The 15735-nt window shown below is 39.5% G+C and overlaps 1 protein-coding gene across 2 annotated transcripts in view; it reads right to left on the bottom strand.

Moving 5' to 3' along the window:
- The window catches only part of eif2ak4 (eukaryotic translation initiation factor 2 alpha kinase 4), a 56401-nt gene that overhangs the window by 25689 nt on the left and 14977 nt on the right, over nucleotides 1–15735 (bottom strand). The window contains exons 10-22 of one of the 2 annotated variants that reach the window (XM_051645837.1): nucleotides 14466–14581; nucleotides 14114–14268; nucleotides 12321–12745; nucleotides 12130–12202; nucleotides 10736–10825; nucleotides 10134–10256; nucleotides 9738–9860; nucleotides 9566–9629; nucleotides 9241–9320; nucleotides 7716–7817; nucleotides 7464–7514; nucleotides 7144–7380; nucleotides 5361–5436 (exon numbers count right to left, since the gene is read on the bottom strand). In XM_051645837.1, coding sequence (XP_051501797.1) covers nucleotides 5361–5436; nucleotides 7144–7380; nucleotides 7464–7514; nucleotides 7716–7817; nucleotides 9241–9320; nucleotides 9566–9629; nucleotides 9738–9860; nucleotides 10134–10256; nucleotides 10736–10825; nucleotides 12130–12202; nucleotides 12321–12745; nucleotides 14114–14268; nucleotides 14466–14581 — 1715 coding nt within the window. The remainder of the gene's footprint in view (nucleotides 1–5360; nucleotides 5437–7143; nucleotides 7381–7463; nucleotides 7515–7715; nucleotides 7818–9240; nucleotides 9321–9565; nucleotides 9630–9737; nucleotides 9861–10133; nucleotides 10257–10735; nucleotides 10826–12129; nucleotides 12203–12320; nucleotides 12746–14113; nucleotides 14269–14465; nucleotides 14582–15735) is intronic. The other variant, XM_051645838.1, reaches the window with a different exon arrangement.

Below are 15735 nucleotides of genomic sequence, written 5' to 3'. Positions count from 1 at the left end.
TCTATAATTTGGATTTCGTTTTTCAATAAAGCAGATACTACGCCCTTAAATAGTTTCAATGCAGTTAGCTACTTTTTATTGTTAATTTGTGTTGTAGCTCACTACTTTTCCAAATGGGCAGCTTGACTGTAGTTTAACAAGTTAAATTTATGAGCAGCTCAGCACGCTACAGTTTTAGTGTAGACTGAGGTTTATAGTCATTCTGTTATATGGTCTAAAACAAAACATGCTGCAAATACAGTTTATCTTATTAATAGGGTATAAGAGAACATACCTTCACTTTCCTTTAGCTATTTATTTATTTATTTGTATCCCCCTTTTCTCCCAATTTGGAATGCCCAATTCCCACTACTTAGTAGGTCCTCGTGGTGGTGCGGTTACTCATGTCAATCCGGGTGGTGGAGGACAAGTCTCAGTTGCCTCCGCTTCTGAGACCGTCAATCCGCGCATCTTATCATGTGACTCGTTGTGCATGACACCGCGGAGACTCATGCTACTCTCCACGATCCACGCACAACTTACCACACGCCCCATTGAGAGCGAGAACCACTAATCACGACCACGAGGAGGTTACCCCATGTGACTCTACCCTCCCTAGCAACCGGGCCAATTTGGTTGCTTAGGAGACCTAGCTGGAGTCACTCAGCACACCCTGGATTCAAACTCACGACTCCAGGGGTGATAGTCAGCGTCAATACTCGCTGAGATACACAGGCACTTCCCTTTAGCGTTAAAATATACCAGCTTTATAATTCACCATAAAACACAAACAATACCAGACATGATCTGTGCTCATAAACACATAACGGCAGGATTTCAGGATCCCCTTTGATCCGAGTGACAGCAAACAGACTGCAGTATTTCCTTCATATATACTGCACCTACGCTGACACACACTCTCAAACATGCTGTTATGTGTGTGATAAACAGAGGGTCACATGAGCCATTCGCCTGAAAAATATCATTCATTCTGAAGTAAAAGAAAGTAATCTGTAAAGTACAGTTAAAACAACTTATGATAAGCAGTCTTGCTTTAATTAAACATATATTACTAACTAAAAACTAATGCATGACTCTGTGGAGGTATAAAGATTATAAGAAATATTTCACTGTAATTGCACCAGATGAACATGTGACAAAACAAACTGTACTGTGTTAAGAGTTTGTATCAGGTTTCAAAAGCATTGCATATTCAAACTTCAAGTAAATGCATAGGTTTATTGACAAGATATGTATATTTTGGGATTATAATGGTTTGAAAAACAATAGGACACAAGAGATCATATGTTACAGTAACTTTTTGTTAGACACTATTTGTTGTTATGGCTATTTTACAATAGAGTGCAACAGTCTTGTTCTGGAGGTAAAAATCCCATTCATTTTCTCCATTGACTGATTATTTTTTAACGATATCTTATACACCTTTAAAGACAGACCTACCGTGAGCTCTGAGGTTGTTAATCGATAGTACAAGACATTAGTACTATCTTAGTTATAGTGATAACTAACTGCGTTATAGTGTTTAATAGCTAAATTCCTGGTAAAGAACTACACTACCCACAATCCTGAGGTAAGATCCACCAATCAGAAAGTCACGTCAAAAGAGCTCTGCAACTCCGCCCACTCCCATGATGCACTGTAAATGACGAAATCAAGATGCTCTCCCTACACTCTCAAATGACTTATATACTTAATAATATATCTGAATATTTTTCAGTATAATGTTTCTATACTTATAATCACCAACTTTAAAGGAATATTCCATGTTATATGAAGTTAATCTCAATCGACAGCATCTGCGGCACAATGCTGATTACCATAAAAATACATTTTGACTTGCCCCTCCTTTTCTTTAAAAAAAAAAAACATAAATCTGGGTTCCAGTTGTAGCCAATTTTACAAGTTCGTTAACATGACGATGTAATGTCAACAAATGCTAAAATGACTGTAAAAATAATACTTGAGTTTAACAGAAGAATTAATACACTGATCAGCACAGCATTAAAACCACTGACAGGTGAGGTGAATGACATTTATTATCTCATTACAATGGCACCTGTCAAGGGGTGTGATATATTAGGCAGCAAGTGAACAGTCAGTTCTTGTATTTCATGTGTTGGAAGCGCAAGCGTAAGGATCTGAACGACTTTGACAAGGGTCAAATTGTGATGGCTAGACGACTGGGTCAGAGCATCTCCAAAACGGCAGGTCTTGTGGGGTGTTCCCTGTATGCAGTGGTTAGTACCTATCAAAAGTTATCCAAGGAAGGACAACCGGTGAACCGGTGACAGGGTCATGGGCGCCCAAGGCGAAGGCTAGCCCGTCTGGTCCGATCCCACAGAAGAGCAACTGTAGCACAAATTGCTGAAAAACATAATGCTGGGCATGATAGACAGGTGTCAGAACACACAGTGCATCACAGCTTGCTGTGTATGAGGCTGTGCAGCCGCAGACCGGTCACTATGGGTGCATTATGGGAAGAAGGCAGGCCGGCGGAGGCAGTGTGATGCTCTGGGCAATGTTCTGCTGGGACACCTTGGGTCCTGGCATTCATGTGGATGTTACTTTGACACATACCACCTATCTAAACATTGTTGCAGACCATGTACAGCTCTTCATGGCAACGGTATTCCCTGATGGCATTGGCCTCTTTCAGCAGGATAATGTGTCCTGCCACACTGCAAAAATTATTCAGGAATGGTTTGAGGAACATGATGAAGAGTTCAAGGTGTTTACTTGGCCTCCAAATTCCCCAGATCTCAATCCGATTGAGCATCTATGGGATGTGACCAACAAGCCCAATCCATGGAGGCCCCACCTCACAACTTAAAGGACTTAAAGGATCTGCTGCTAACATCTTAGTGCCAGATACCACAGGACACCTTCAGAGGTCTTGTGGAGTCCATGCCTCAACGGGACAGAGCTGTTTTGGCAGTACGAGGGGGACCTACACGATATTAGGCAGGTGGTTTTACTGTTGTAGCTGAGTGCTTTTATAAAATTATAAGTGTCACATTTCTGCCTTTAAACCCTCCAAATACTGACCCCATTGACTTCCATTGTACAGTGCATCCAGAAAGTATTCACAGCGCTTCACTTTTTCCACATTTTATGTTACAGCCTTATTCCAAAATGGATTAATTTCATTATTTTCCTCAAAATTCTACAAACAATACCCCATAATGACAACGTGAAAGAAGTTTGTTTGAAATCTTTGCAAATTTATTAAAAATAAAAAAATGAAAGAAATCACATGTACATAAGTATTCACAGCCTTTGCCATGACACTCAAAATTGAGCTCAGGTGCATCCTGTTTCCACTGATCATCCTTGAGATGTTTCTACAACTTGATTGGAGTCCACCTGTGGTAAATTCAGTTGATTGGACATGATTTGGAAAGGCACACACCTGTCTATATAAGGTCCCACAGTTAACAGTGCATGTCAGAGCACAAACCAAGCCATGAAGTCCAAGGAATTGTCTGTAGACCTCCGAGACAGGATTGTATCGAGGCTCAGATCTGGGGAAGGGTACAAAAAAAATGTCTGCAGCATTGAAGGTCCCAATGAGCACAGTGGCCTCCATCATCCGTAAATGGAAGAAGTTTGGAACCACCAGGACTCTTCCTAGAGCTGGCCGCCTGGCCAAACTGAGCGATCGGGGGAGAAGGGCCTTGGTCAGGGAGGTGACCAAGAACATGATGGTCACTCTGACAGAGCTCCAGCATTTCTCTGTGGAGAGAGGAGAACCTTCCAGAAGAACAACCATCTCTGCAGCACTCCACCAATCAGGCCTGTATGGTAGAGTGGCCAGACGGAAGCCACTCCTCAGTAAAAGGCACATGACAGCCCGCCTGGAATTTGCCAAAAGGCACCTGAAGGACTCTCAGACCATGAGAAACAAAGATTGAACTCTTTGGCCTGAATGGCAAGCGTCATGTCTGGAGGAAACCAGGCACCGCTCATCACCTGGCCAATACCATCCCTACAGTGAAGCATGGTGGTGGCAGCATCATGCTGTGGGGATGTTTTTCAGCGGCAGGAACTGGGAGACTAGTCAGGATCGAGGGAAAGATGAATGCAGCAATGTACAGAGACATCCTTGATGAAAACCTGCTCCAGAGCGCTCTGGACCTCAGACTGGGGCGAAGGTTCATCTTCCAACAGGACAACGACCCTAAGCACACAGCCAAGATAACAAAGGAGTGGCTCCGGGACAACTCTGTGAATGTCCTTGAGTGGCCCAGCCAGAGCCCAGACTTGAACCCGATTGAACATCTCTGGAGAGACCTGAAAATGGCTGTGCACCGACGCTCCCCATCCAACCTGATGGAGCTTGAGAGGTCCTGCAAAGAAGAATGGGAGAAACTGCCCAAAAATAGGTGTGCCAAGCTTGTAGCATCATACTCAAAAAGACTTGAGGCTGTAATTGGTGCCAAAGGTGCTTCAACAAAGTATTGAGCAAAAGCTGTGAATACTTATGTACATGTGATATTTTTTGTTTTTTATTTTTAATAAATTTGCAAAGATTTCAAACAAACTTCTTTCACGTTGTCATTATGGGGTATTGTTTGCAGAATTTTGAGGAAAATAATGAATTTAATCCATTTTGGAATAAGGCTGTAACATAACAAAATGTGGAAAAAGTGAAGCGCTGTGAATACTTTCCAAATGCACTGTAAGTGTCTCACTGGAACACACATTTGTGCTTTTTTAAAGAAAAGGAGGAACGAGTCAACATTAATTTTTGTGGCAATCAACATTATGACACAAATGCTGTTGATTGAGCTGAACTTGTATTGAACCCGGAATATTCCTTTAAACCCAGCTTTATATTTTTACATCATTTTTTATTAGATTACGTCTTTTCTCAATGCTTCATGGGATTGTATTTCTTTCCCTCATTAGAGATGTCTTTTTGTCTGCTTGAAAGTTTGTAATGTTGTGATTCACGTCAGAGCTGGTTGGTTTAGTTCATGGTGCACAACTCTTTTATGAAAGACTTAATGAAATCTTTATGGAAAAAATGAATGGGGAAAATACTTCCAGAACCAAGACAACTGATTAAGTGGATTGACATTGTTGCGCTCTATAGCTTTGAATGTGGCTCATTTAATCAGATTTTAGAGCTACACATTTAATAAGATATTATATTAACCAGTTGCTTTCTTTTAGCTTTTACAGGCTGGTCAACACCCCAGTTTTCATTGTAATTTATAACTCCTCTATGTCTGTGGATGTTTGATGTATCAGCCCAGCACAGATCAACAGGAAGTATCGGTTCCTCAGAAGAGTGTTTCACCCATTAAACAGCCTAAAGTTGAATAGAATGCATTAATAATCTGCTGTGTGTCACTCACCATGTCTTCTGAAGATTCTGGTGACTGTCTCGTACACGTACTGCTGCAGTTTAGCACTGGTGAAATTAAAACTGCCCTGCAGCACAACACAATGAGCTGGTTAGAAAACAGATGGAGTTCACACACACACTGAATGTATTATACACAGAGAACTAGATAAATAACTGCACAGCACCACCTAATGGGGTCACCAGACTCATGCAACCAGAAACTAAATGGGTTTGTGGCTGGCTTAGACATTTGATTTGCTCTAGTTACTCACCAGCCTATTTATTAATCAACTTATAGTCTACATGAAATCAAAAATTACAGTTTAATTTTTTAAGGAATATTCCGTGTTCAAGTTAAGCTCAGTCGACAGCATTTGTGACATAATGTTGATTACCACAGAAAATAATTCTGAATGTGTGTTCCAGTGAGACACTTACAATGGAAGTCAATGGGGTCAATTTTTGCAGGGTTTAAAGGCAGAAATGTGACGCTTATAATTTTATAAAAACACTTACAGTAATTCTTCTGTTAAACTCGTGTATTATTTGAGATGTAAAGTTGTTTAAAATGTTTAAGGGTTTACAGCGTTACATCATCATGGCAACAAAGTTGTAAAATTGTCTCTAACTTTCCACAGATGCGGTTAGTAATTGATTTTATCACAGTAAAATCATAATAACACACATATTGGGTGCTTTCACACTGGCAGTTTTGTTCGAAACACAGCACTGTTCGCATGAAAAATTGGTAATGTGGAAGCTGTCATGTGGACCGGGGAGCACACCGCGGTATCGAACCCGAGACTACCTGTAGCAGGTGGTCTGAGTTTGGTTGCAATGGAACTGTAGCGCGATTCACGTGAATGTGAAAGCAACTCGGACTCGGGTGCGCACTCGTTCAGGAAGTAAAGTAACTTACGCATAGCCGATTTAGCCGATGACGACATCTATCTATCTATCTATACACCTTATAAATACTATATATAAATACTATTATAGGTTATAAATAAAGGGTATAATAGGAGATGACAGTGACGATAACTTCACCTTGGATACGAGCTTGAGTAAGCGTGCAGTGTAAACAAAGATGCAAATTAATTCCTTGCAATCAGCTGTCTCCTCAAAAAACGCCGTTTGCGAGCAGCAGCAAGCCGCCTTCCCCTGGACATCTGATGAGTTACGCCATGAAGCGCACATATATGCAGTTGTCGTTCACTCTGCTGTGCATAATGGCACCAAAATAACAAAAAAACAAAGTATGATGAGTCGCAAATGGACCGGGGATCGATAGAATCAAGTGAGTGTGAAACCAGACCAAAGCTGCGGGGGGCACCGGGAACAATCGCACTCGGAATCGGACCGCAGCAAACGTGCCCAGAGTGAAAGCCCCGTTGTTTATGTCTTGTGTCTATACTTTTGAAACAGTGAGTATTTTAATGTTTACAGATTGACCCCATTGACTTCCATTGTAAGTGTCTCACTGGAACACACATTTGTGCTTTTATAAAGAAAAGGAGGGACGAGTCGAAATTAATTTTTGTGGTAATCAACATTATGACACAAATGCTGTTGATTGAGATTAACTGGAATATTCCTTTAATACACGTTGCAGGTGTTATGGTGCACAATTCATTAGAAAAAGAAAAAAATGTTGTCTTCATAGTCTTTCATAAAAATGTAACAAGTATTTGTTATTTTAAGCATTTTTAGTGCATTCAGGTCTGGCTCCATTCTGGTACGGAACACCAACTTTTCACGATCTAATCAATTCTCAAAGTTTCCAGCAGTTGTACCTTGTGAATGTCAATATCGTATGTGAAGTCCATGACAGGTGAGATGTTCTGAGAGAACAGTTGGTTGACCATCGTGCGGTAGGCCTTCCCGTTGATGTTGGCCATTGTGTGCTGCAACACCTCGTGTAGTTCAGACTCCTCCATCTGCGGCGGCGGGAGCAGATCACTCTTCAAGAGCTCCACTGCCGTCGGACGCAACGCTGGATCATGATTCAACAACCAGCTGATCACCTTCCTCTGTACAGAGAGGCATCATGCTTGATATTATTAGGATAAATGTGAGATTTTTAGATGTTTAGAGTAATGTATGTAATGTTTACCTGTGTTCCACTCTCATACTCATAGAAGTCGTCAGGAAAATTTATCGAGTCCTGCAGGATGAGAAGAAATAGATGAGAAATGGTTGATACAAACAGAAAACATGTTTCCGAACAGTAATTCGAGGGCAGATGATTGTCTGCACACTATTTAAACTCTATTCACAGAGAATGGATCTGTATAATTTAATAACAGGGTAAAACCCAAAAGGAAATTCAAATGTTCATGAAAATGAAGCGTTTAATGAGACTCACTTTCCTGAGTTGACTGAGCACAAAGATTCGTTCTGATGCCGTGGTCATCGGTCTGTAGGACATCTCAAACAAGATGATGCCCAGACTGAACAGATCCACTTTCTACAAACACACACACATATAAAAACATTAACGTGATGTCAAAATATGGAGTTTAAAAAAACATATAGAATAATTTGACAATCTGGATTAGAGGTAGACCGATTAATCGGTGCCGATAGTTGCTTTTTGAAACGATCGGTTATTTGTGATTAACACTCTCGTGGGGATTTGCTGCATCTAAATCTTTCATCATTGATAATATTCATCCATATTTTTATCCTCACTTCAATGCATATTTTGTTATTTTGGTTTTAGAATTGAGGGCATGCAACGAAAAATGCGACTATATGGAAACGTACATATAACAAGCACATATATTGTGTCTCCAAATTTATATCATGTGAATAATAATAAACTTTATTCCTCATTAAACCTCATGTGGTGAAATATCTATTGATACAAAACTCTTCATCTGGTAAATATATGCTATAATAAGTCTGTAAAATTCAGAAAATATTTCAAGGGACTAGTTCACCCAAAAATGAAAATTCTCTCATCATTTACTCACCCTCATGCCATCCCAGATGTGTGTGACTTTCTTTCTTCTGCAGAACACAAATGAAGATTTTTAGAAGAATATTTCAGCTCTGTAGGTCCATACAATGCAAGTGAATGGTGACCAGAACTTTGAAGCTCCAAAAAGCACATAAAGGCAGCATAAAAGTAATCCATAAGACGCTAGCGGTATAATCCATGTCTTCAGAAGTGATATGATAAGGTGTGGGTGAGAAACAGATCAATATTTAAGTCCTTTTTTACTATAAATTCTCCTCCCTACCCAGTAGAAGGCAATATGCACGAAGAATGCGAATCGCCAAAAACAAAAGGAGAAGAATGTGGAAGTGAAAGTGAAAGTGGAGATTTATAGTAAAAAGGTACTATCACCCACACCTATCATATGACTTCTGAAGTCATGGATTAAACCACTGGAGTTTTATGGACTATTTTTATGCTGCCTTTATGTGCTTTTTAGAGCTTCTCATCTCTGGTCACCATTCACTTGCATTGTATGAACCTACAGAGCTGAGATATTCTTCTAGAAATATTAATTTGAGTTCTGCAGATACACATCTGGGATGGCATGAGGGTGAGTAAATGATGAGAGAATTTTCCTTTTTGGGTGAACTATCCCTTTAAAAATAGAGCATTGTAACAGAGCCAAGTCTCCATCATTTCAAAATAAAAGCCTCTTGTGTGTTTTGGGCTTGTTTATAATTAAAAGTCACAGATAACTGGTTATATTGGGATTTACAGTTGATTTCTAAACTCCATCTGGGATTTTATTTATTTTGTATTCTTGTAGCCTCTATGTATGTACCCGTTACAGATTATGATTTTTTTTTTTTAACTATCAGCCGATTAATCGGTTAACAGCAAAATCCACTATCGGTTGCCCTCTAATCTGGATTAAAGTTCATTGTACCTGGTTGTATGTTGCTTTAGTGTTTCCTTGAACCTCTGGACCAACATAAAGAGCCGTACCGACCATACCAGTCATGTTATCTGCGAAATAAAATGAAAACAATATGAATAATAGAGAACAAAAAAAGTGCAAAAATAGCATCACTCCCTAAATAAACTGAATATCAGGGGCCATGTGTTATATGGAAATCATGCGTTGTTCAAGATGCTATTTGTACGGTGTTATTTCAACTGGAAGATTATTTCTCCATAGTAATCTATGGAAAACATTTGGCACAGAGAATAACAAAGTACAGAAGCATGTAATCTTCAGGTTCAAGTTTTACCATTTGCATCTGGTTTTGGGACAAATCCTGAAGTGTTTTCTTCTGCCTCCAGTTTACCTGCTGCCTGAAACACGATAAACCAAACTACATTTACACTTGCTAATCTACTGTATACAAATGCTCATTTATGAATGTAATTCATGCAGCGTTCTCTATACATTTCCAACTGTACATTTAACACCAGCAGTACCACATTAGCAGGGTGATCCGTTGCCAGGCCGAAGTCTCCGATCTTCACATGGTCCTGTGAGTCCAGAAAGATGTTGACGGGCTTCAGATCCCTGTGGATCATTCCCTGTGTGATAGAGAGAGCGGTATTACAGCAAAAAACAACTTCGACAGCTAAATGTTCCAATGCAAGAAGATTTCAACATTTTACAGCAGTTTCTTATCAATTAAACTTTAATAAAACACTCTGACATTTCTTTGTCCGATATCATACAGAACTCCCGCTGTCAACTTGACATGACACAGACAATGCCATCCTTCACTTGTGCATATCCCCTTTCCTATCAGAGATTTTTGAGGTGTGTCTCGTGTCTTGTAATGTTTTGTAGAGTTGTATCACCTGTTCATGGATATAAGACAGTCCATCCAGGATTTCCCTGAAGAATCTCCAGAGGCGACTGACATCCTGATACAAACCCTGATCGATTGTGTCTCTTAAAGTGCTTTTCTCACAGTATTCCATCTGAGCAAGAGAGAAACAGAAACTACTTCAACAAATGCAATTCCGTAAACAAAATCCGTAAACGTTAAAATACTCACTGTTTCAAAAGTATAGCCACAAGATGTCAACAATATGTGTGTTAACAAGATTTTACTGTCATAAAATCACTTACATCTGTGTAATGTTAAAAACAACTTTACGATTTAAACAACTTTACAGCTCAAATAATACACAAGTTTTAACAGAAGAATTAATGTGTTTTTATAAAATTATAAGCATCACATTTCTGCCTTTAAACCCTCCAAAAATTGACCCCATTGACTTCCATTGTAAGTGTCTCACTGTAACATTGATTTTTGCTGTTTTTAAAGAAACGCAGGAAGATCATTTTTTTGGGTAATCAGCATTATGCCACAAATGTTGTTGATTGAGCTTAACTTGTAATGAACACAGAATATTCCTTTAAATCATACGTATAGTTTATATATTCATTCATGCACCTGTATATACAGGTAATGTGCTATCAGGGGGGGGTTCTCAGAGTCTGAACTCTCTAATGTATCCACAGCTTTCCTATTGCTAGGCTCCTCCTGTGGAGAAAAACATGAAAATAATGATTAAACATTCAGTATACGTATATACAGCATATACATTTTTTTAGATCATATGTAGTGTGCAAAACATGCATTTGTGTCTTCTGTGATCAATCAATCTTTCCATCCAACCATTTTTCTATCATCCATCAATCTATCTATTTATCCATCCATTCCATCCATTTATCCATCCAACAATCCATCTTTCCATCCATCCATCTTTCTATCCATCCATATATCTATCTATCCATCTATCCACCAATCTATCCATCCAACAATCCATCTTTCTATCATCCATCCATCTTTATTTCTATCCATCTATATATCAATCCATCCATCCATCTATCCATCCATCTCTGTATTTATCCATGATTCTATCCATCCATCCATTTTTCTATCTATCATCCATCCATCCATCTTTTTATCCATCCATCCATCATTTATCCATTCATCCATCTTTCTATCCATCCATCAGTCCATTTATCCATCAAACCATCCATCCATCCATCATCCATCAATCTATTTATTTATCCATCCATCCATCATCCAACAATCCATCTTTCTATCCATCCATCCATCCATTTTTCTATCATCCATCATCTATCTTTTATCCATCCATCCATCTATCTTTTATCCATCCATCCATCCATCCATCTTTCTATCATCCATCCATCCATCATTCTATCATCCCTCATCCATCCATTTATCCATCCATCTTTCTATCCATTCATTCATTTTTCTATCATCTATCTATCCATCCATCCATCCATTTATCATCCACCCATCTATCTATCTAACATCCAACCATCTATTTATCCATCCATTCATCAATTTTTCCAGCCATCCATACATCTATCCAATTCATCCATACATGTTTCTATCCATGCATCCATTTATCCATCATCCATCTATTTATCCATTCAGCCATCCATCCATTTTTCTATCCATCCAACCATCCATCTATTTATCATCCATTCATCTATCCATTTTCTATCTGTTTATATCCATCCAGCCAACCATTCATTTATCCATCCATCCATCCATCATCTATCTATTTATCCATCCATCTTTATATCTATCTATCATCTATCCATGATTATCACCCAAGCTTTTACAGGTAAAACAAACACAATGGCCTAAAACACAAATATCCACATCATTCCAGGAAATAGAACCCTGCATTTATGTGAAATTATATTGATATTGTTGTGAAAATCATATTAAACAGAAAGAGTGAACACTGTGAGGAATTTTCAGAAGAATACTGTAAACATAGTGCTACTCTACAACTAAAGACTGACCTGTAAGAAACTGTCCCTGCTGACATCACCATTATCAAAGATGATGTCACTCTCTGAGTCGCTGTCGGGGGGGCTGTGAGCAAAAAACAAACAGAACCACATATACAACTGTCGCCTATTGCATGCTGAACTTTTAATAAATAAACAAAGCATCAGTGTAGATGTGATCACTGAACAGCGGTAAATCTCACAGGAAGGAGGGACAGAACACATCCTCCTCTTCGTCGTCCTCATCATCTGTAGAGTCTGCCGCGCTACATTTGGCACTGGACGATCTCTCCAGTGACATGCTCCACTCCACTGAACTGGCGAGCGCTGGCGGCGGCGCGTCGTCCTCAATGTTGTTCATTAGACTCAGTTCATTCCGCCGTGACGGAGCCGTGGGTCGGGCGGGGCGTTCAGGGGTGCTCTGCATCTCAAAACTGTTGCTGGTTAAACTGCCAGTCGAAGGAGTCTCGTGACGCTCTATCCACGCGTTATAATAACGGACTATGTTCTCATGGTTGAGTCGTGACAGCAGGGTCACCTCACCTTTGATCCGACGGAACTGTTTACTAGCCGGATTCACCTGGATCCGTTTGACCGCGTAGTAACAACCATCCAGTTTATTCTGGACCTAAACGTGACAAAAACACACAATAACACAAAAACGAATGGAGTTAAAGAGACAAATAAGGTGGAAAGAGACAAATTTGGATTTCACACACACCAACTCAAAGAACAATAAAGATGTGAAGAAATGTCCAGGTCATATTTCAGCCAAAAAAACAAAAAAAAAAAAAAATAGAAATTATATTCGGCACAAAGAAAATGAAGCCTATTAAAGGAACATTTAGATTTTTTTGCATTGTGACATTATTTTCATGACGATTAAGTACATTCTCATTACTGTAATGCAACAACTGCTGATTATCACGTACTTAAAATAAAATTATCATTACAGTAATGAGATTTAGATTTTTACATTAAATAATGAACATTTAGGGAGAAATATATAGATATAAATACAGATAATGATAAATGATGATGATGAAAGTCAAAATATTACATGCACATACAAAATAATGCATTATAGTTTCAGCTTCTTTGGTGTTCAGAGCCCTAATTATGCATTTCAGAGCTCTGCAGATGAACAATTCTGAAATTCTGAAGAGCCACACGTGTCACTTATTCTTGATAATAGTGTATTTTTGGACATTATTGTATTTATGTGAATAAACAAATATTTCTATTTTCAGCATTATTTGTACTTCAGACCTTTTTTTTTTTTTTGGACAAGACAACTAGTTTCATACCATGTGACCCACATTTAGGTTTCAACCACTGAAAATGGAATGGGAAAAATTTTACAATTCTTGCACAGAGCCACATTGAGAGCGCAATATCTCTGGGATATCACCATATAGGGCTTTTAAAATGATGATTATATAAAGAAAAGTTTATTCTAAAGCAGAATCTAAAAGGATATTAAAATATATTTAATACTTCTGGAGTTATAAGCACTCCAACTTAAAAAATAATTTAAATAAATAAATAAAAAAAGTGCTATTTTTCAATATTATGACTCTCACCATTGGTATATCATGCAACAAGAGGTGCTGAAGTCAACTGATTTTAGTAATAAATCTACCTATCTCTGTGTACAAATAAAATAAAGACACTGACACATTTCTAAGGATATGTTTTTGACCTGTAGTTTTGCTCCAAAATCATAGGAGAAATGTGTCACTTTGACCCCCTCTTCAAAATAATGGATTACTCAGTAAATACTGATCAATAGCATTTAATATTTCAGTGTTCATCATAATTTATGTTTATCTTTCACCAGCAGAAAAAAATAAAATAAAATAATTAAAAACAACATTATGAGGCGGGGACCTCTGTTCAAGCTGACATGGAATGATCCCATTGTGTTGTTGTCTTTAATTTTTTTGTTGTTGTTTTTGTGTGTATGTGTGTGTGTGTGGGGGGGAGGGGTCCAGACCTTGATAACAGCACCAAACGCTCCCTTCCCCAGCAGTTGTAGCTCTGAAAACTCATTGTAGTAGCGCGAGAACTGTTTTTGCACACCTGTACTGAAGGGGGCGCTGAGGAGGTGACTGCGCGGAACAACCGTAGACGCGAAATCGACACCAGTGTCTGATGAACACGGGACAAAAGAAGGCACATGTACATATTAATAATTCACATACAACTCAAAAAGAGAAAAGTCTTTTGATTACTGTAACCTTAAAAAGGCTCTAAGTGAAAACAATATTCAGGCTCAGTTTCTAAAACTGGTTTATTTGCTGGGACAGCAGGTGTTTAAACAGTATGTGTTAGTGTGAATGTTTCACCCTCTGGACTGGACTCCTGACACAGCAGGATGCTCTTGGGTGACGGAGGACGCAGGAACGGATGATCTAGCAGCTGATGGGTGTGCCAGCGATCAGCGTCATTAAGACACACACACCTGTGAAGTACACACACATCAGTATTCAAACACAACCACACACACACACATCCAGAAACGATAAGGTCTGGAAGAGGTCATATCATGAGAAAAATCATTTTCCTTGATCTTTTGAGATAAAAGCGTTCATTGTGTTACAAAACCAACTGGCTGGTGTTTTTACAGACATTTTCAACCTTTCCCTCTCTTTGTCTGTAGTCCCCACATGCTTTAAAACATCCACCATTGTGCCTGTACCAAAGAAATCCAAAATAATTTGCTTAAAAGACTGGCGTCCTGTTGCTCTGACCCCCATCATCAGCAAATGCTTTGAGAGACTAATCAGAGATTACATCTGCTCTGTGCTGCCTGCCTCACTGGACCCATTGCAGTTTGCTTGCTGCAACAACCGCTCCACTGATGATGCCATTGCATCTACAATACACACTGCTCTCTCCCACCTGGAAAAAAGGAACACTTATGTGAGAATGTTGTTTGTAGACTACAGCTCAGCATTCAACACCATAGTGCCCTCCAAGCTAGATGAGAAACTCCGGGCTCTGGGCTTAAACAGCTCGCTGTGCAGCTGGATCCTGGACTTCCTGTCAAGCAGATGCCAGGTGGTTAGAATGGGCAGCAACATCTCCTCATCACTGACTCTCAACACTAGAGCCCCACAGGGCTGTGTTCTCAGCCCACTCTTGTATTCTCTGTACACACATGACTGTGTGGCAACACATAGCTCCAATGCCAACATTACGTTTGCTGATGACACGACGGTGGTAGGTCTGATCACTGACAATGATGAAACAGCCTACAGAGAGGAGGTGCACACTCTGACACACACACAACCTCTCCCTCAACGTCAGTAAGACAAAGGAGCTTGTGGTGGACTTCAGAAGAAAAGACAGAGAACACAGTCCCATCACCGTCAATGGAGCACCAGTGGAGAGAGTCAGCAGCTTCAAGTTCCTGGGTGTCCACATCACTGAGGAACTCACATGGTCCATCCACACTGAAGTCGTTGTGAAGAAGGCTCATCAACGCCTCTTCTTCCTGAGATGGCTGAGGAAGTTTGGAATGAACCGCCACATCCTCACACGGTTCTACACCTGCACTGTGGAGAGCATCCTGACTGGCTGCATCACTGCCTGGTACGGCAATAGCACCGCCCA

Source organism: Myxocyprinus asiaticus, chromosome 20 (assembly GCF_019703515.2).
Source record: "Myxocyprinus asiaticus isolate MX2 ecotype Aquarium Trade chromosome 20, UBuf_Myxa_2, whole genome shotgun sequence".
NCBI classification, from domain to species: Eukaryota; Metazoa; Chordata; class Actinopteri; order Cypriniformes; family Catostomidae; genus Myxocyprinus; species Myxocyprinus asiaticus.
This window is presented reverse-complemented; position numbering and strand designations above follow the sequence as displayed.